This window comes from Anomaloglossus baeobatrachus, chromosome 8, assembly GCF_048569485.1.
Source record: "Anomaloglossus baeobatrachus isolate aAnoBae1 chromosome 8, aAnoBae1.hap1, whole genome shotgun sequence".
NCBI lineage: Eukaryota > Metazoa > Chordata > Amphibia > Anura > Aromobatidae > Anomaloglossus > Anomaloglossus baeobatrachus.
Window position 1 is genome coordinate 262,607,977 of NC_134360.1, and position 22,358 is coordinate 262,630,334.

The 22,358-nt window shown below is 46.8% G+C and overlaps 1 protein-coding gene across 7 annotated transcripts in view; it reads left to right on the forward strand.

The window, feature by feature from the left end:
- RASAL2 (RAS protein activator like 2) overlaps window positions 1–22,358 on the forward strand; it is a 272,881-nt gene that overhangs the window by 187,148 nt on the left and 63,375 nt on the right. For all 7 annotated transcript variants that reach the window (XM_075320621.1, XM_075320623.1, XM_075320625.1 and 4 more), the window contains one exon: window positions 844–956. In XM_075320621.1, the coding sequence (XP_075176736.1) occupies window positions 844–956 (113 nt within the window). The remainder of the gene's footprint in view (window positions 1–843; window positions 957–22,358) is intronic.

The following is a 22,358-nucleotide window of genomic DNA, read 5'->3' on the forward strand; positions in this document are numbered from 1 at the left end:
TAAACCGCAGCAAAACGCGGTAAAAACGCATGCGTTTGTGTTTTTGCCGCAGATGCGTTTTTGTGCGTTTTTAGTGTCCAGAAACGCAGCGTTTTTGATGCCACAAAAAATGGTTAGGTGCGCACATACCCTTATTGATTCGTCAGTTTATTTAGCCCAATACCGAGTGAATGGAGCTCTGTGGACACATCGCTTCCAGGTTTTCTTTCTGGAATAGGGCACAGATGCAATGTGCACACAACCTCATTAGGTTCATGGACCAGGTGGCTCAGGATGTGTAGTGCTGCACGTCCCTACTACCTGATAAAATGCTGCTGTACTTGTCAATATCATTAGTTATCAGTGAGTAAGGCCTCATTCACACATCACACAGATCAATTTTTATGCAGCATTGTTTTCTATTTTTTTTTTTTGTTTTTTTCATGTCCTTTTTTCATCAGTTTTTCTTGTGCAGAAAAATAAAAAAATAAAATTCCAAGCTGTTTCTAAGGCATTAAGCACATGGGAAAAGCGCGGATGGCATCTGTAGATTATCCGTTTTGTCTTTTTTTCGCAGACCAATTGACTTACATCGGCAAGCTTGATCTGTCAGATCAAAAACAAACATGTCTACTTTTTTTTTGTTTGTTTTTATTTCGTTTTTTTGATCTGCAAAAAAAAAGCATGGACATGTGAACAGCGCAATGGACTATAATGGGCACATGAAAAACACGGCTAGAACAAGGGTGTCTGAGTGCGGCCTCCGGAAATCTCTGGAGGTTTCCTCTCCAGCAGGTCGGATATTGGGGCTGATTTCCATTGCGGATGTGTTCGGCTCTCACCACCTCCCGTTTTTCTCTGCAGGGCTTCTTCAGTAAACGTTTAAAAGGCTCAATAAAGAGGACAAAGAGTCAGTCAAAGCTGGACAGAAACACGAGCTTCCGCCTCCCATCACTGCGGCCGGCGGACAGTGACAGGTAAGACTGGCTGCGCCAATTTGGATGATGTGTATGGCAATTTCGTGCAGCCCTGGCGTCCTGCTGCGGCTTACTCTGTGACCCAGTCCTCTCGTCTCCCATTGCTGAGTGATGTATAGCGCCATAAATCTGGCGCACACAGAAGCGGCCAGAGCCTTATTAATTTGCAGAGTTGTGCCCAGGATATAAAATACTTGTGACGAGCATCCCAGGGGACGATGTCTACATGTAAAATATAGCGGAGGAGATTTATAACCTCGTCACAGGACGAAGGTGGGTTTATTGCAGCAATTAGCTGACTAATTGGGCTGAATCTGACCCAGTGGGATCCTGCTCTGTGGCAGAAGACAGGATTGTCGTCTCTTGCACACTTTTAGAACTTGTCTGCTTGTTTTCATAGATGTAGGACAATAATAGAATCATGATTCAGATTGGGAAATACATAAATTAACTTGATATTGATCCATATTTACAGTCTGTATCTAAGGGGGGCTTTTCACGTTGCGACATCGCTACCGATATATCGTCGGGGTCACGTCGTTATTGACGCACATCCGGTGTCGTTAGCTACATCGCAGCGTGTAAATCCTAGGTGCGACGATGAACGAGCACAGAAGCGTACAATATCGCTGATCTGTGTAACGTCGTTCATTTCCATAATGTTGGGTTGACCGCAGGTACGATGTTGTTTGTCGTTCCTGCAGCTCCACACATCGCTGTGTATTAACCCGCAGGAGCGACAAACATCTCCGTACCTGCGTCCACCGGCAATGCGGAAGGGAGAAGGTGTTACGTCCCGCTCATCTCCGCCCCTCCGCTTCTATTGGCCGGCCAATTAGTGACGTCGCGGTGACGCCGAACGCACCTCCCCTTTGAAGGAGGGATTGTTCTGCAGTCACAGCGACGTTGCCGAGCAGGTATGTGTGTCTGAAGCTGCCGTAGCGATAATGTTCTCCACGGCAGCAATCACACAATATCGCACGTGCGACCGGGGGGGGGGTGCTATCGCGCTCGATATCGCTAGCAATTGCTAGAGATGTCGCAACGTGTAAAGCCCGCCTAAGGCCAGAGCTGCATTCTATTCTACTTAACACCAATATTTATAACAAGAATAGAGAAAGAAACTGCTAATAGACCGAAAAACTAATGTCTCTAAAAACAATTATTTATAAACGTTAAAATTGGTTGATTCATGCCATATCTCAAACTATCATATCTAGCTATATCGGTCAGTGAGCACACACAGGTCGTGCAGAGCTGGATAACCTCTGATGGGGATATTATTCAATAAGGTGAGGGATAGCCCGAGGGGATTTTACTTAATGGTTTCAGGGATAACAATGAAAGATCAAGGTGAGGGTCAGGCTGCAAATCCCTAGTCTCGCTCCTTCCTGGCCGCGGAGGTTAATACACCCTAAGGTTTTGGGCGCCCCCGCTCAGCGTCGGCTATCCCTAGTAATCCCTATACCTGACTATGTGCCATTAATTGACCCAAAGCCCAAGGGGGTGTAAATTAGTGCTGAGGTCAGAGTGGTTCAGTCACACGATGTGCATAGTCCGTACACTGATTAGTATTAGGTGTTACTGTTGGTCATAAAAACAATTCCCAATCGGAATGTTTATACACATATTCCCCTTTAGAGTTAAATGAAAAAAAGGGGAAGGTTCTACAAGTAGTTATTTAGAACGGCTACTCAGTGCAATAAACCAACAAATTATTCATGCACCCGTACTTAATTCTATCCATTAATTCCGTGCATTCTATTCTGCCAGCTTCAGAGCTGAAATCTCCCAGTATTCTTAGCTGACTGCACAGTGGTCATAATGCGATATGCTTTGTGGAGAGCGTTCTCTTGGGACCAGGCGCTGTATAACAATCACATGAGAAAAAGGTGAAGCTTCAAACATGAGATATGGCTTCTCCTTGGGCTCATAGTATATCTTTGCTTCTGCTGGGAATCAGTTACTTGTTAAACACTTCCTTTCTTCATCTGACACCACTGATTCAAAGGTCTTGTTCCTTTCATCTGACACCACTGATTCAAAGGTCTCGTTCTTTTCTTCATTTGACACCACTGATTCAAAGGTCTTGTTCCTTTCTTCATCCGACACCACTGATTCAAAGGTCTTGTTCCTTTCTTCATCCGACACCACTGATTCAAAGGTCTTGTTCCTTTCTTCATCTGACACCACTGATTCAAAGGTCTTGTTCCTTTCTTCATCCGACACCACTGATTCAAAGGTCTTGTTCCTTTCTTCATCTGACACCACTGATTCAAAGGTCTCGTTCCTTTCTTCATCCAACACCACTGATTCAAAGGTCTTGTTCCTTTCTTCATTTGACACCACTGATTCAAAGGTCTTGTTCCTTTCTTCATCCGACACCACTGATTCAAAGGTCTCGTTCCTTTCTTCATCTGATCACGCTGATTCAAAGGTCTTGTTCCTTTCTTCATCCAACACCACTGATTCAAAGGTCTCGTTCTTTTCTTCATCTGACACCACTGATTCAAAGGTCTTGTTCCTTTCATCTGACACCACTGATTCAAAGGTCTCGTTCTTTTCTTCATTTGACACCACTGATTCAAAGGTCTTGTTCCTTTCTTCATCCGACACCACTGATTCAAAGGTCTTGTTCCTTTCTTCATCCGACACCACTGATTCAAAGGTCTTGTTCCTTTCTTCATCTGACACCACTGATTCAAAGGTCTTGTTCCTTTCTTCATCCGACACCACTGATTCAAAGGTCTCGTTCCTTTCTTCATCTGATCACGCTGATTCAAAGGTCTTGTTCCTTTCTTCATTTGACACCACTGATTCAAATATTTCGTTGTTTAAAAGGATGTTCCAAGTCAGGAAAATTGTGTGCCATCTCCTGGATAGTTGGTCCTACAACTGGAATCACCCACCGCGCAATGCCATGCTCATCAGTGCATGTGCAACCAGTCCTCTCTATTCAATGCCTTCCGGAAAATGGAGGTACATGAGGCACCAGGTTTCTGGGATTGACTGAGGTCCCTGTTATTGAACAAATATAACAGATTAAATTAGAATAGCCCTTTTAAGCATTTCATTGATGTTTGCTCATTGGTGTATTTAGTACTTATAACCAGTGTCCACTAACTAAACCCTTCTAAAGTCATGGATTACTCGATCACACATTACAGGACCCACAGTTTATACATTGCTGAGATAATATGATAAAACACTGCCATACTTAAAAAAGTGATGTTCCTTAGGTGTGAAATGAATGCCCAGGGAGCGTTTCACCTACTGATTGGTCACCTAGGGAATCTCTTTATGTATTTTTACAGTACAGTGTTTTTAATTGCAATATGGCCACAACACAGAGTTAGGGTACCTTCACACTTTAGCGATGCAGCAGCGATCCGACCAGCGATCTGACCTGGTCAGGATCGCTGCTGCATCGCTACATGGTCGCTGGTGAGCTGTCAAACAGGCAGATCTCACCAGCGACCAGTGACCAGCCCCCAGCCAGCAGCGACGTGCAAGCGACGCTGCGCTTGCAAGGAGCCGGCGTCTGGAAGCTGCGGACACTGGTAACTAAGGTAAACATCGGGTATGGTTACCCGATGTTTACATTAGTTACCAGCGCACACCGCTTAGCTTTGCTCTCCTAGCTACAGTACATATCGGGTTAATTAACCCGATGTGTAATGCAGCTACATGTGCAGAGAGCAGGGAGCCGCGCACACTGCTTAGCGCTGGCTCCTTGCTCTCCTAGCTACAGTACACATCGGGTTAATTAACCCGATGTGTAATACAGCTACATGTGCAGAGAGCCGGAGCCGGCAGCACAGGCACCGTGAGAGCTGCGGAGGCTGGTAACTAAGGTAAATATCGGGTAACCACCTTGGTTTGGTAACCACCTTGGGGGTAACCACCCCCCCCCCCCTTTCTAATCAGGGCTGGTCCATTCAAGAGAGGGGGAGACCATCCCACGCTAGACTAGGGACAGTCAGTTTTCTTGAATAGTTCGAGACTTCCCCATTTCCATGAATGGACCTGCTGAGGCCAGGGTGGGGTGTCTCATGCTTCCTAAGCACCCTGTGTTCTGAAAATGCCAACCCCCCACCCCAGCTCGTGAATTAATCAGACCCGAAGGTGGGGGAGTGTCTCGGACTACCAAAGCGCACTTTAGATAGAAAATGGGGATTGGAAATCAGACCACATCTGTGCTTGCTCTCCTGTCCTGGGCCGCTCTTTCTCTGTGTGCTTGCTCTCCTGTCTTGGGCCGCTCTTTCTCTTTGTGCTTGCTCTCCTGTCTTGGGCCGCTCTTTCTCTCTGTGCTTGCTCTCCTGTCTTGGGCCGCTCTTTCTCTCTGTGCTTGCTCTCCTGTCTTGGGACGCTCTTTCTCTCTGTGCTTGCTCTCCTGTCTTGGGCCGCTCTTTCTCTCTGTGCTTGCTCTCCTGTCCTGGGCCGCTCTTTCTCTCTGTGCTTGCTCTCCTGTCTTGGGCCGCTCTTTCTCTGTGTGCTTGCTCTCCTGTCTTGGGCCGCTCTTTCTCTCTGTGCTTGCTCTCCTGTCCTGGGCCGCTCTTTCTCTGTGTGCTTGCTCTCCTGTCTTGGGCCGCTCTTTCTCTCTGTGCTTGCTCTCCTGTCTTGGGACGCTCTTTCTCTCTGTGCTTGCTCTCCTGTCTTGGGCCGCTCTTTCTCTCTGTGCTTGCTCTCCTGTCTTGGGCCGTTCTTTCTCTCTGTGCTTGCTCTCCTGTCTTGGGCCGCTCTTTCTCTCTGTGCTTGCTCTCCTGTCCTGGGCCTCTCTTTCTCTCTGTGCTTGCTCTCCTGTCTTGGGCCGCTCTTTCTCTTTGTGCTTGCTCTCCTGTCTTGGGACGCTCTTTCTCTCTGTGCTTGCTCTCCTGTCCTGGGCCTCTCTTTCTCTCTGTGCTTGCTCTCCTGTCTTGGGCCGCTCTTTCTCTGTGTGCTTGCTCTCCTGTCTTGGGCCGCTCTTTCTCTCTGTGCTTGCTCTCCTGTCTTGGGCCCCTCTTTCTCGCTGTGCTTGCTCTCCTGTCTTGGACCGCTCTTTCTCTCTGTGCTTGCTCTCCTGTCTTGGGCCGCTCTTTCTCTGTGTGCTTGCTCTCCTGTCTTGGGCCGTTCTTCTCTCTGTGCTTGCTCTCATGTCTTGGGACGCTCTTTCTCTTTGTGCTTGCTCTGCTGTCTTGGGACGCTCTTTCTCTCTGTGCTTGATATCCTGTCTTGGGCCGCTCTTTCTCTGTGTGCTTGCTCTCCTGTCTTGGGCCGTTCTTCTCTCTGTGCTTGCTCTCATGTCTTGGGACGCTCTTTCTCTGTGTGCTTGCTCTCCTGTCTTGGGACGCTCTTTCTCTTTGTGCTTGCTCTGCTGTCTTGGGACGCTCTTTCTCTCTGTGCTTGATATCCTGTCTTGGGCCGCTCTTTCTCTGTGTGCTTGCTCTCCTGTCTTGGGCCGCTCTTTCTCTCTGTGCTTGCTCTCCTGTTTTGGGCCTCTCTTTCTCTCTGTGTTTGCTCTCCTGTCTTGGGCCCCTCTTTCTCGCTGTGCTTGCTCTCCTGTCTTGGGCCCCTCTTTCTCGCTGTGCTTGTGTGACGGGGTGTACAGCAGAGCAAGGAGAGACAACAGGCCGAGGAACGATCCAACAGGTTTATTCACAAGAACACTGGAACAGCACACGATAAGTCCACGTAAAACAGATTCGGGGGCCCTTCCCGACAATCCTCGGACCGGATTACAAAGCAATCGTCCTTACAGTAGTCCAAAGAGTTCCACACAATCCCACGGGCCGCCACACAGGCCTAGCTCCGTCCGTGTCCACAGCCACCCAGGCTGGAGCTCCTGCTCCCTTCAAGTTTCAGCTCACTCTGAAGTTACAAAAAGGGAAATGCATTGTCTGTGCTCCTTGACCAGCCCACCATGTTCAGGGGGTGGGGGTCACACATCCTATCATCAATGGTTTGGTCCATCACAGGGCTCCGATATGTCCAGCCACAGTAGATGAAGGGATCCCCTGCTGTGCAGAACAATGACTATTCCTTCACTGGCCAATTCAATTACAGATTAGATACACAACTCTGGAAAGAAGAGGACAGGCTATTTACATAATCACATTAGATGCCAAGACTACAATTGTATGAGAGAGACACATTGAGATCAGTAGCTCCCCCAAGGAAATACATGAATTACAACTAATACAACCAGGGAAATATGCATATCATGACATAGTATCACAGCATATACAGTGAGAGGGTAAATTACATCTTCACAATCCCTCCCCCTCCCAACTTGTGTACGTACTAGGGACCTCTACAGGTCACTGGTTAAGTACACACAGGCAGAGCGTTACTTACATGTGGCTTCATGCAGCCACGAATTGGCATCGTAGCTCTCCCACATCATTGCCCAGGAGAACAGCTGCAGGCAGACCACCCATCACCCCAACCACACATCGCCTGACCCCAAAACCAAAGCTCAGATCCACAGTGGCTGTGGGAATAGTCCTCCATTGTCCACCAGCCAGTTCAATAACAATCCCAGGTCCTCTATGGATTGCCTCAGACCGAACCACTCGGGGATCAGCCAGTGTGAGGAAAGCACCCGAGTCACAAAATCCAACAAGTCTCTGTCCATCCAGCACAACCTCCTGCAAGTGCTTACCTCGATGAGCAGAAGTCGTCATAACTGCAGGTCGCACCCCGTAAACTCCTGGTGGTGCAACATGGGCTGAGTCACTAGGCCAGTCCTCACATAACGGTGCCACATCTTCCTCCATGGCACTGGACTGTAAATAATTAACAATCCGATTGGGTGCAGGATCAGTCCTCATTTGAACAGCTGGGCAGGAGACTTGCCGATGCCCTGGCTGTCCACATTGATAGCATCTGAGCTGGGTCTCCCTCCATCCAAGGCGTCCTCTTGGGTAAGGGGTAGGGGAACTTGGAGGCCGGCTCCCACCTGAAGGTGCTGTAGGGGTTTGAGGATGATTCCTCCATGGCCTGGCTGGGCATGAGGCCTGCAAATGCCCGGGATGCCTACAAACATAACACCTGCGCTCTGTTACTTCCTCTCCCCGGCGTATTCCAGAAAGTGCAGTAGAAGCAACTGGAGGCACATTAACACGGGTATCAACATGTGGTGGCTTAGAGGAACGGGGAACAATGGGGACAGAATAACTGGGGGCATCCGGTGTTGTGGAGCTGTTAGGCGTCTCTCCATCCTCCAACAGAATCCTCCACTGAGGCTTGATGGTGAGAGCCTCATCAGCGAGAGCAGCAGCTTCCTCCACTGTCGCTGGTTTTCTCTCACGCACCCATTCCCGGATCTCAGCGGGGCACTGGGCAAAGAATTGTTCTTTTAGGATGACCTGCAGGAAGGTCTCCCAAGATAAGGCCTCCTCTGCCTCCAGCCAGCGATTACATATTTGTTTGAGTCTATGAGCATATATCTTAAAAGACACTTCCCCATCACAGGCTAAAGCACGGAACTGAGTCCTGTAAGTGTCTGGGGTCACAGCATAATGTTTTAGAATAGTCTGTTTAATATCCGCATACTCACAGTTCCACCGAGGGTCCATAGCTCTATAGGCTTCAGCAGCTCCCCCCTCTAGGAGCCCAACCAGATGCCGGACACGCTCCCTGTCCGGGACTTCCATTAATCGACACTGATGCTCAAAGTCCTGGAAGAAGCCCTCAATGTCACCAGCAGCCTCATTAAACTGCTTGAAGTCTTTGCGGGACACTCTGGGAAGTTCCCTCATGATGGGTGCTGGGGTTACAGTCTGTCTGGAACCTCTCGCGGCTTCCACAGCGAGCTGCTTATCCAGCAATGCCATCTCCTCCATCCTGCGCTCCTTCTCTTCAGCTCCACGCATGGCCTCCCTCTTATCTTCTATGGTGGCCTCATCTCCAAGCAGTGCCATCTTTTCCTTGTACCACACAATCCATTGACTTTTTTGGGTATTTACCTCCAGCTCCCGTCTTTCCTCCCTTTGCTGTGACGATCCTTCCTCCACGTCATTTTGCGAGCAGACTCCTTCTAGCGCCTCAATCAGCTGCTCCTTGGAGAGTCCTTTGAAACGAACTCCTACTTCACAGGCCTTTGATTGCAGGCTCCCCAAAGTCCAGGTCTTGTACTCTGCAGTGCTGGTTCCTGATGTTGAGCCATTGTCCTCCATTCCTTCTGCTCTGATCCCAGCGCTGCCAACCAGTTTGTGACGGGGTGTACAGCAGAGCAAGGAGAGACAACAGGCCGAGGAACGATCCAACAGGTTTATTCACAAGAACACTGGAACAGCACACGATAAGTCCACGTAAAACAGATTCGGGGGCCCTTCCCGACAATCCTCGGACCGGATTACAAAGCAATCGTCCTTACAGTAGTCCAAAGAGTTCCACACAATCCCACGGGCCGCCACACAGGCCTAGCTCCGTCCGTGTCCACAGCCACACAGGCTGGAGCTCCTGCTCCCTTCAAGTTTCAGCTCACTCTGAAGTTACAAAAAGGGAAATGCATTGTCTGTGCTCCTTGACCAGCCCACCATGTTCAGGGGGTGGGGGTCACACATCCTATCATCAATGGTTTGGTCCATCACAGGGCTCCAATATGTCTGCCAGCCACAGTAGATGAAGGGATCCCCTGCTGTGCAGAACAATGACTATTCCTTCACTGGCCAATTCAATTACAGATTAGATACACAACTCTGGAAAGAAGAGGACAGGCTATTTACATAATCACATTAGATGCCAAGACTACAATTGTATGAGAGAGACACATTGAGATCAGTAGCTCCCCCAAGGAAATACATGAATTACAACTAATACAACCAGGGAAATATGCATATCATGACATAGTATCACAGCATATACAGTGAGAGGGTAAATTACATCTTCACAGCTTGCTCTCCTGTCTTGGACCGCTCTTTCTCTCTGTGCTTGCTCTCCTGTCTTGGGCCGCTCTTTCTCTGTGTGCTTGCTCTCCTGTCTTGGGCCGTTCTTCTCTCTGTGCTTGCTCTCATGTCTTGGGACGCTCTTTCTCTGTGTGCTTGCTCTCCTGTCTTGGGACGCTCTTTCTCTTTGTGCTTGCTCTGCTGTCTTGGGACGCTCTTTCTCTCTGTGCTTGATATCCTGTCTTGGGCCGCTCTTTCTCTGTGTGCTTGCTCTCCTGTCTTGGGCCGCTCTTTCTCTCTGTGCTTGCTCTCCTGTTTTGGGCCTCTCTTTCTCTCTGTGCTTGCTCTCCTGTCGTGGGCCGCTCTTTCTCTGTGTGTTTGCTCTCCTGTCTTGGGCCGCTCTTTCTCTCTGTGCTTGCTCTCCCGTCTTATGCCGCTCTTTCTCTCTGTGCTTGATCTCCTATCTTAGGCCGCTTTTTCTCTCTGTGCTTGCTCTCCTGTCTTGGGCCCCTCTTTCTCTCTGTGCTTGCTCTCCTGTCTTGGGCCCCTCTTTCTCTCTGTGCTTGATATCCTGTCTTGGGCCGCTCTTTCTCTGTGTGCTTGCTCTCATGTCTTGGGACGCTCTTTCTCTGTGTGCTTGCTCTCCTGTCTTGGGCCGTTCTTCTCTCTGTGCTTGCTCTCCTGTCTTGGGAGGCTCTTTCTCTGTGTGTTTGCTCTCCTGTCTTGGGACGCTCTTTCTCTTTGTGCTTGCTCTGCTGTCTTGGGACGCTCTTTCTCTCTGTGCTTGATATCCTGTCTTGGGCCGCTCTTTCTCTGTGTGCTTGCTCTCCTGTCTTGGGCCGCTCTTTCTCTCTGTGCTTGCTCTCCTGTTTTGGGCCTCTCTTTCTCTCTGTGCTTGCTCTCCTGTCTTGGGCCGCTCTTTCTCTTTGTGCTTGCTCTCCTGTCTTGGGCCGCTCTTTCTCTCTGTGCTTGCTCTCCTGTCGTGGGCCGCTCTTTCTCTGTGTGTTTGCTCTCCTGTCTTGGGTCGCTCTTTCTCTCTGTGCTTGCTCTCCCGTCTTATGCCGCTCTTTCTCTCTGTGCTTGCTCTCCTGTCTTGGGCCTCTCTTTCTCTCTGTGCTTGCTCTCCTGTCTTGGGCCGCTCTTTCTCTTTGTGCTTGCTCTCCTGTCTTGGGCCGCTCTTTCTCTCTGTGCTTGCTCTCCTGTCTTGGGCCCCTCTTTCTCTGTGTGCTTGCTCTCCTGTCTTGGGCCCCTCTTTCTCTCTGTGCTTGCTCTCCTGTCTTGGGCCCCTCTTTCTCTCTGTGCTTGCTTTCCTATCTTGGGCCACTCTTTCTTTCTGTGCTTGCACAGTGTTATTGAACAGTCTGAAACTCGCCCATGTTCATCGATGAACCTACTGATGTCAGGGTGGGGTGTCTCATACTTCCCAAGCACCCTGTGTTTGAAAGCACCAACCCCCCCCCAACTCTTGCATGGACCAGACCCGAAGAGTGGGGAGTGTCTTGGACTACCAAAGCACAATAGGTCTGGTAAGTTGGCACTTTAGACAGAAAATAGGGACTGGAAATCAGATAAACTAAAAAATAAAGGGGGGCACCAAGCATTTAGTTTGGGCACTATTCATTTATTGAAAACTCTCTTTGAAGCTCCTTATTTTATTGTTAACTGAATTTCTCATCTTGATATTGATATACTGCATTTCTGGAGGTGACCAGAGGTTTTTTTTTTTTACTATTTGGTGCAGTAATCTTTCCAACTTTAGAGATGATCTAATTGTTTGAACCCTGTGGTCAATAGAATCAGTAATTGGTCACAAATTACTATGAAACAATGCCCATGGGCTAGATGTATTTTTTTTTTTCTCACGCCCATAGAGCCCAATCACAAAAGGTGCAGTGAAAGATTTGTCTTGGAATATATTCCCACCAGCGAGACGCTGCTTCTCGCCCTTTGTTGCAGAGCACCCTCCTCCCCACCTTCCCGGCCGGGCTGAGTCTGAACGTCTTACTCTTGGTAGTTTGCCCCCAGCTTTTCTGTTAGGCGAATTCCGCAAATGTTTTCTTTCTTAACACAACTGTGCAATGCATTCATAATCTCGCTTTTATTGTTCCTTGTGTATTCATGCTTAGTAGCAATTGTATCTGTTTGACTATTCTCTAAAGTTAATGTTCCCTTTACAGCTCTAGTTTTGGCATGAAGTCTCTGGCATGAATGTGTTCGCTCATATTGCCATTTATCTTCTCAAAGTAATTTGCCTTCTGTCAGCTTGTAGCGTCTGACTTATTGGTTAGACATCCCAGAGGCCTTTGCTCCTTATATTTTTTGAGGGTGTTTAAAGGGAATGTGTCATCAGAAAATGACCTACTGTTTCCTTCCTTCTTTGATGTTAAATGTATATATTTTTATGATATACAAAAATGTTAAAAATTTGAAATCTTGCAATTTTCACATTGTCCATTGAGGATATTTTGGTCATATTAGATATTAGCAGCGATGAAAAGACCCTGCCCCTATCTTTTGAATTGAAGCAGCTAATGAGTGTGTGCAAAGGTCATTGTTGTCAGGCTGTGACTGCAGGTGACATGCCAGGTACGAGAGGTCTCCCAGGAAGTGGTGCAATATAGCGGAAACACCAGGGTAGCAATACAATGGAAGGATCTGGCGCTAGGGAGCAGGGTCACCTCCTAACACTCACCTGAGGTCAATCCCTGCACTCCCTAACTTCCCTAGACTGTTCCTTCCCCTGTTCGCCCTCCCTGGCCATGAACTCACCCTGACTAGTAAAGGTCAGAGAGATGCTTTGGTAGTCTCGCCACTGCAATAAGACAACCCGAGGAAGTAAAGATAACAGATGGGAAAAGACACAATAAATATCACTCCACAGCTTCTCCAGCAGGAATTTCTCAGCTGCAACAGAAGCGACAACTCAGCTTCTCCAGAGACTGGCTCCTTCAAAGTAAATAGCATAGGTATGAGCTATAGCCGGCATAGGGAGGAGTGAGGAGCAGATATTAATAGCTGAAGGGTGTGGCTGCAGCTGAGGATACAACTTACCTGTTAGATGACTGCAGGATAGAAATGAACCTTAAACATTTCATTATTAAATACTCTAACTCATGGTATACAATGAGCTGGCTTTAAAGCGGATCTGCGATCAACAATGCGCTGTGGTCTTTTGATCCCAGATTCCCCCAAGATACCTTCAGGCAGTGACATGTTTGTGACAATTGTGAAGAGAGGGAGCAGACTCAGCTGTGACATCACCTATTGTGATTGGTGGATGCTGTATTATTAGCCATGTATAGAGGAGTTGTCTGCGATGAGAATGAGAATGATGAAAAGTCATCTGTAACAGGAAGTTTTAAATAACCCCAGTAGTCAGTGTAAAAAAATAAAAATAAAAAAAAAAATAGCACAAGAACCTAATGTTAAAAATAGGTACATTTCTCACCATACATTCCCTTTATAAGAGTAGACCCAACTCCTAGGTTTCTGTACCAGGCTGCCATTCTTTGCACAGGAACACCGCTGTGAAGGGGAATGGTCGTGGGATGCATCACTTCATGCTTAGTGATTGCTGGGGGTTCAGCCTAGCAATATGTCATCACTTTCTAAGATGGGTAAAGTTTTTCCTTGAGATGGCCACCAAGCTGGCATAGGGAGACTTATAGGACAAGCTCTCTGACAAATATTGCATAATCCATGTCTCCCTCTGCAAGCTTGTAGGTCTTTACCTCTTAAAGGGATTGTCCACTACTGTTACATTGATGGCCTTAGGATAGGTCATCAATGTCTGATCAGCTGGGATCCGGCACCCCCACCAATCAGCTGGTTGTCGGTGCCGACGGCAGCGGCAGGAAATGCTCAGTTCCGGAGATGCCCCATCAACTGATAGCAAACCGGGTACTGCACATCCATCTCCCATTCAAATATATAGGAGGTGGATGTGCAGTACCCAGCCGCTGCCACTATCAGTTGACTGGGCAGCTTCAGAACTAAACACTTCCAGCCGCCTGCTGCTGCCAGTATCGAGAAACAGCTGATCGGCGGGGGGGGGGTGATGACGTCCCGATCACACATTGATGACCTATCCTAAGGATTAGACCATCATTGTAACAGTAAGGGACAATTAGCAATATGCACCCAGCACTGCTCGTGGTTCTGGGTTTCTGGGTGCATATTGCACCTAACTGGTTCCCTTTAAAGGGAACCTGTCACCAGTCTTTTGCCCTATAAGCTGCACACACCACCAGTGGACTCTTTTATATACAGCATTCCAACATGCTGTATATAAGAGCCCAGACCGCTGTGTAGAACATAAAAAACACTTTATCATACTCACCTAAACCGTTTGGTGCCAGCGCCGCCTCTTTCGGCCATCTTTGTCGCTGCCTCTTTCGTCCTTCTGAAGCCGCAGTGCATGACGCGTCCGATGTCATATACACGCGCCGGTATTCAAGTCCTGAGCAGGCGCACTTTGATCTGCGCTGAGCAGGGAGATCAAAGTATTGTAGTGCGCCTGCGCAGGACCGGCGAGTGTGTATGACATAGACGCGTCATGCACACAGGCTTCAGAAGGAGGATGAAGATGGCCGAAAGAGGAGGCGCCGGCACCGAAGGACGAAGACACCCATTTGAGCCATATCCACCTCAGCGACCTCTTCAGGTGAGTATTATAAAGTGTTTTTTATGTTCTCACAGCAGCCTGGGCTCTTATATACTGCATGTTAGAATACTGTATATAAGAGCCCACAGGTGGTGGCTGCAGCTTATAGGGCAGAAAACTGGTGACAGGTTCCCTTTAAGTCTCCGCACAGTCAAGCAGCTTTCTACTTTGAATTGTTGAAGAACAAGAACCCCTGAAACAGTTGCCTGCAATTGGAGAGTTTGGTTTGGCTTTACTTCCTAGATATCATGTGGCAAGGCTCTTTAAAGGGTCGATACCTACTTTTCAAGTTGCTACTTAAAACAAATGGCACAAGAAACCCCATTCTTTTTTTTCTGTGAAGGAGATTTTTGCATTTCTCTAAGATGGTAATACCTCTTTAAAGGGAACCTGACACATTATACATGCTACTAGATCCATGGAGAGGATTTATCAGACATCGGCAGTACGATTTCAGCTGGGTATATTTGACTCCGTAACACTGCAATGTTTGAGAGAAATAAATTATGTTAAATCCTCCCTTGAGTGAAAGGTCTCTCCTGCATGTGGATATAGCGAGAGACCTGTGTGTTACTGGGGGTGGGTGGAGAGAAGCTACCGAGAACTCGCCTGTTTGACTAGTTATAGGGTTAATCTGCGGGCAAATAGTATTGGAATCATGACTGCTTATCTTAAAGCACAGCTACAGGGAGAAAATGAACCTATATCCCCCCTGCAGCTGCTTGCTTACAGTCATTAGAGCGGTGTAGAGAGCAGCTACAGTGAGAGAGCTGTAATCACTTCCTTATCTTTCCACACACATGCTGCAGAGAAGGCTGTCATGATTTCAACGTTATTTACCAGAAGATTAACCCTATAGTTACAGGTAAATGGCATTGGCCACTATGACAGATTCCATTTAAATTGTCCACTTTTGTATGAAGTCCTCTAGAGAAAGAGACTGTCTATTTTCTTTGGTTGGGTTCGAAAATGAGTTTTCTTTATCGGACAATTTGGACAATAATCATGAATTTCAGAAAGTGGAACATATGTATAGTGATTTAGGATGAAGTTGGCTACTTGTTTTTTCATCTTCGTGTGTGTATAAATAGGCGTGGTTGCCATCACGTAAGCTGAGGTTCTCAGGGTTCCCGTCCAACAGTCACGAATTACAGATATGGCAGACAGGAAGTTTAGTCATTTATGCCCCTCATCAGTGTAGAGCAGGGTACTGGGTAATTTGATGCGGTCTGGGTGGGGATGGTTTCTCCATAGCAGTCCCATGCACTAGACTGGTGCAGATGACCCTTCTTGTGCTTCCCATCCGTTATGCTTTATTGTTATGACGCGGGTTCTACTGGTGGGATATCCCTTTTATTATATGTCTGTATGGGCCGATATGTGGTGCAGATAGCGGTCTGCCTTGTTAACAGCTGGGGAATATGTCTGTGAGATATGGGAGGGCTGCAGCTCGGCCTCTTCTGACAGCTGGGCTGGATTCTCTTCCCCTCCGGACGGCTAAACACGTGGGCCGGATTCCTGCAGATTAAGTGAAAGTCATTTTCTGGCATTACCGTGTGCCGGCTGACCAGTGCAGTAGCCTTACACTGGGCTTTCTGACATGACGGTGGACTGAAATGGCTTTTACTTTCAGAAGATCGCGCGGTAGCCGCTCGGCCAGCTCCTTCTATACGAGGTAAGGTCACCGCTACCTCCTGCACCTATAATTAATGTAATGATAAGGACTTCATGTACCGACATATACTGTTCCGCAGCTCAGTGCTTGGGGGCCATGATGAAATAACTATTTCTTGTATTCACATTTTGTTCTGGGGACGCCTATTCTCCAATGACCACTCTTAAAGTGAAAATCTGATATTTCCAGCATTTCGTATTTGACTCCCTAGTTGTGCACGGTAATGTGCCGAACAGTGTACTTGAACCATCATACATATCACTAGTACAGAGAGTGACCCATGTTGTCAGGTCAGTATGTCAGTGTTCCTTTTTTTAGTGTGCGCACTTGGGGTAATATTGGAGGGCAGCTCCCAGGAATTCGGCACCGCGGCCTTCCAGCACCTTCAGGACAATCGACACTCTATTTCCAGCATTTGTGCTCGGATGTCATGATGAAGTGCTGACGGTCATAGAGACTGCTGCTCTCCTCTGTCCATTGCACTGACGGTGCAGAACGGTGCTGGCCAAGAGTTTAAAGGGAAGGACATATTACTCATCTGTTAAATGCTCAACGCCCCCCGGGTTTTGTTACTGTCCTGGAGCAACGGCATGTTGTACCCCACTATCGGCTGTGATGCTACTATATTATTATTATTATTATTATTATTATTATTATTATTATAATAATTATTATTATTATTATTATTATTATTATTATTATTATAGCTCCATTAATTCTATGGCGCTTTACATGTGACAGGGGTATACATAATAGGGACAAGTACATATATATGGCCACTTTAAATGCCATTGCAATAAATGCAATGCGGTCAAGAATAGAGAAACCTATGGGAAAAGTTTGATAAAAAAAAAAAAAACATTAAACATAGCGAGAAAAACGCAGTGTGTGCAAAATGGTAAAAGTATTTTTTCCCCAAGTTTTAACCTTCCTTGGATAGAACATCCATGTATGATTGGTGGGGTCTTACCCCCAAAACACCCACTATGTAAATGAAAAGCGGCACAATTTCCTTTAGTGAGTAGATACCGGTCCTCTTCCATGGACAGCACTGGGTTCTGCCGTGGGAGGCATGGTTGCTGCTCAGTACCTATTGATTGTGCTGTTCACCTGCAGATCAGATGTGCACCAATCTAATGGCCTATGGCTAAGATAAGTCAATGTTCAAGCAGCTATTCAGTGGCACAGACTTCCACATTGGAGGTTGATGTTGCGAAGACTTGTGTGTCATCAGTGCTGACCCTATTGTAAAGAATTGCAGATGTGCATGGTTGTAAATCATCGGTATCACTCGCCTCTGTTGTGGAAGCGTGTGGCCCTGGACAATCCCTTTAAAATTCTCTTTATTTTCAAGGAGCGTGAATTCCTTTGTGTGTCGCCTACCAATCACCCAACTGTCCCCTGTCCATAATTGTATACTTATAGGCTGCTTATATAGCACCAGCTTGCTATACTATCCACCCTCGTGGCGTGTCTACCGGTCTGGGGCACAATTGAGTATGGTAATTCCCCTTGCTAGTAGGACGTTTCCTTACTGTGAAACCTTCGGGTTGTGTAAGGCACACTCCAATGATGGGAAACCTCACACCTTGTTGTCACAATCCTCGGATATTTCCAGGAACAGTAAGGCTTCGTTCATATCTGCGTTGTAGTCTTCGTCCGCGGGCTCATGCAGCACGCCTGGCAGCGCAATTTGCTGCATATATCATTATACTTTATATATTACTCCTTTCATAAACGCTGGTTTAATAATGAATTTTATTCAAAACGCAAAGTACATTGTGCGCACGGTGAGACTTGGCACAATCTGTCTAGTATTTGCATGTGACTTTCTGATGGAGCGTGCCGCTCCGCAGTGTAAATGTGCAAGAAGCAGAAGATTACCATTGCTGCATTATCCTGCCGTCGGCCAGTAACAGCCACTGATCCGTACACTCAGAGCCCAGCGTATGCTGTTGTAGATAGTTAAATAGTCAAGGGAAAAGCCATATGGAAAAAAGCATCATAAATATATTTAAAATATTATGGCCTTTTTGTATAAAACAACAATATATCACCGGTACTTATCTCCGGTTGGATTCAGGCTGGTGTGGGATATATCCTATAACCCAGCCCCTGCTTTCCTAATTATTGTGTTATACCCAGTTATCAGGGGGGTGTATAATGGCATGCAAAGGCAGCCTTGTCATTTATTTTTTTAGGGGGAGAAGTTTGACTGTAACCAATGTGGGAAGAAACTTTCAAGCTTTGTGCCAACATTTGGCGTAAATATCCGGAAAAGCTTCTGTATATGGCTCCATTTACCCAATAAAGACCAAAGCTGTCCTTATGGCCTCGTTTGGGGGTTTTCATCAGAATGTGCTTCCCTGTACAAAGTAACGCAATAATGTATATAGTGATTTTTTTTATTTGTTTATTTTTTATTTTTTTTATTTTTTTAAGACATATACTGCTATAAGGTGGCATAGGTCGGGAATTTGTGGTTGGTTTTCTTCCACTCTCTAAAAACTTTTTTGTTTTTGTTTTTTTAATGTGTGACCAAGCAACCAAAGCCCTGCAGATTGGTGGGGGTTCTGCTCCAGAGACCCCAATTAGTGTCTGAAAACACTAGTCACATGCACCTTGCTCCAGAAGCAGGAGCACGCATACAGCAATGTACAGGCTCATAGAAAGTTTATGTTCCCGTGCAGCACAGCGCTCCTGCTTCCCAAACCGCGCAAATGTGACCAGAGTGTTATACAGTTGATGGGGGTTTTAGGTCCTGGAACTCCACTGATCTGGAGGCATGACATTTTATTAAAAAGTGTAGGTAGTTTTATCGAGACGTTTTCTGGCTGCTTATGAGTTTTTTTGTCTTTGATATCAGACTCGGAGACACATTGGACTTGTGAGGGATTTCAATCTGTGCGGTGTTTTGGAATATAATGCTGCCATAGAAGCAATGGGGAAAATATGCAGTTTTCTAATATTCAGGATTTCTGAAAATCACAGCTTGGATTACCCGTTATAACGAACACAGAGTAAATATCTTCAAAAAGAAAAAAAAATACCGGCATCTCCAAATAAATGTGAACAGGTGCCAGCTGCTATGACTACACGTAACACAAACGAAAGAATACAGCAGCACTCTGTAAGCGCCAAGATATGTGCAAACATAGAATAAATGAAACGTAAACTGTACCAATGCTATATGGAATATACTTAAAAAAATGAAGGTTCTTACCGCATATATGTGCCAATTCATGTGAGCCCATCACCGCGACAAGGTGACTCTTCTTTGATGGGGCCCTTTCTTAATTCATGCCCACTCATGAAATAAGTTGGGGTCCCATCAAAGAAAGGTCACCTTTTCGCGGTTGATGGGCTCACGTGAATTGACCAATTTAAATGCTAAGTACCTTAGTTTTTCTAAGTATATTCCATATACAGTAGGATTAGTACAGCTTAAAGGGAATCTGTCACCAGATTTGGCGACTATAAGCTGCGGCCACCACCAGTGAGCTCTTATATACAGCATTCCAGAATACTGTATATAAGAGCCCAGGCCGCTGTGTAGAATTTTAAAAAAACACTTTTACAATGCTCACCTAGGGGGCAGTCCAGCTCGATGGGTGTCGCTGCTCTCCGGTCCGGTGCCTCCTCTCTGCGGCGATCGCCATCCTCCTTCTGAGGCCTGTGTCCTTCACTTGTCCTATGTCATCCACATTGGCCAGCACTGAGGTCTTGCACAGGCACAATTTGATCTGCTCTGCCCAGGACAAATCAAACTATTGTAGTGCGCATGCGCGGGCAGTCTTTCACCTTTCCTCGTGAATGCGCATTACAGCATTTTGATTACCCTCAGCAGGGCAGCTCAAAGTGTGCCTGCACAGGACCGCAATGTCGTCCTGTGCGAATGACGTAGGACACATCATCCATACTGGGCTGGGTAGAAGGAGGGCGAAAATTGCAGCAGAGAGGAGGCGCGGTATCGGGGAGCAGCGACACCCACCGGACCACCCCATAGGTGAGTATTATAAAGGTGTTTTTTACGCTATACACAGTGGCCTGGGCTCTTATACACATTATTCTAGAATGCTGTATATAAGAGCTCACTGGTGGTGGCCATAGCTTATAGTGGCCAAATCTAGTGACAGGTTCCCTTTAAGTAGATATCTCCCAGTAGGGTCTTGTATGCAACATATAGGCCAGTATAGTTCACTTCATAGGCTTCTTATAACCCTCTGAGAAATGCCGTCAGTACAATTGTTGGGAAGAAATATGCCTTTTTTTTTTTTTTTAGCAAGGCTTAAGTAACTATAAAGGTTAAAAAGTGGCATAATTTTCAGTCTGATTTCCCGATAATGTAATGTGATCGGAGTCCATACGATCCCCAGTAGGGGCTTCTCTCCAAGGCTTTTATGGAAGAACTGAAAGATAAGGTTAATAAGACGCATTAAACATTAACTGGCAGCAACAGATGGGAAAAATATAATCATTTTTGTGACCGTATCCGACCCGACATCCCTTCCCTTTCAGCCCCATAAATCTCGAGCACTTAAGATGCAATGTCTGTGCACTGCCATGTCTCCCCAGAAGGGTTGGCAGGGAAGACTGGGCATTTAAGTAATTAAGAAATGAAAACTAGACAGGGTGAAGCGTACCAGAGGCGCAGCATTAATTGTACCTGGGCGTGTAGTCTGGCGGGGGCGCGGAAATCAGATGGCACATTGCTTACACAACTCCCGTAGAAGTGTTCGGTCTCGGCACGGCGCGGGTTTAGATTAGCAGTCAGTAAAGCGGAGCTCAGACCTGAAGACTGGCATCGCGAGGACGTGCGCTACAGTGCCGCTGTGCAGAATGCCAGTCTCGTCCTGTCTCCTTATCAGCTAATGGATGTAATGTGAGTCATTGCTGTTGATGGGTTGTGAGGCTCTATTAATGCCGCATTATCCTTTTCTGCTTCATAATCCTAGCAGGCAGATTTCAGTGCAATATGATAAAGTCTTGAGTGATTGTAAAAGGCTCCTTTTTTTTTTGTTTTTTTATAGCCAAGTAGGGGTCGAATTCAGCAGTGGCACCAGAGTAATTAGCTTCCACCACCCGTTTCACAGATGCTGTTTATTTTTTTTTTCTAATGAAATTTACATGAAAACCTGCAGGTAGAAGGCTGAGGTTCCGAAGTAGCCATGCCAGCCACATAGAGCCTCGTATAGTGTGGAAATGTGAGCGTGATAGGCAGTAATAGCCAGGGCAAATTATGGAGACCATGGATGGGTTATGAATTACCACTTCAATAGTTGATGACTTGCTGATTGCTGGAGGAAGATGCCCACCAATCCTGAGAATGGGGGTCTACAAGGAGCAGCAGTCAGACCTGTAAAGACCTGGTACAGACAGATGGGACCCAAAACTAGGTCAATCAATGACCTGTACGGTCATCAAGGCACATTGGGTCCCATGAAAACTGGCTCAAGTCCCTTCCCCACAGACAGTGTGGACCTGGATATGGTTTGACCCATTTGCCCTCTTGGTGCTCGAGGAAGTTGGGTGTGCAGAGACTATTTCCCTAGGACTGGGATCTCTAGATACAGCATCAGGGCAGTATATTTGGGTCCCCCCCAGGTGAAGGAAAGCCTAGTTACAGTTTTCATTTTATCCTTTTGAGATAGAATTCAAATAAGAAGTCATTGGCCCAGAGTCACACATGTATAATCTACAAGTGGGAAGTGGGAGACCATGGAAAACTGGGTTCCCCTATGATTGCAATGGGGGGGGGGGAGTGTAGTAATTATTGCCATGACAGTGCTATATTTTTTATTTTTGAGATTAAGTAAACCATACTCCTTTCTGAAAAGTTTCTTAACTAAATGAGGCCCATAGTAAGCTCCAGGTATATGAGCAGACACTGCAGAGTGTAACCAGCCGTATAAGAACAGGGGGTGCAGCTGACATCCCCATAGGCCACATTGAGGAACGGAGACCGACAGGGGACACTTTAGCCCTCTGTTGGGTATATGAGGCCCATAGTAATCTCCTGGTATATGAGCAGACACTGCAGAGTGTAACCAGCCGTATGAGAACAACTGACATTCCCATAGCCTACATTGAGGAACGGAGACCGACGGGGACACTTGAGCCCTCTGTTGGGTATATGAGGCCCATAGTAAGCTCCAGGTATGAGCAGACACTGCAGAGTGCAACCAGCCGTATAAGAA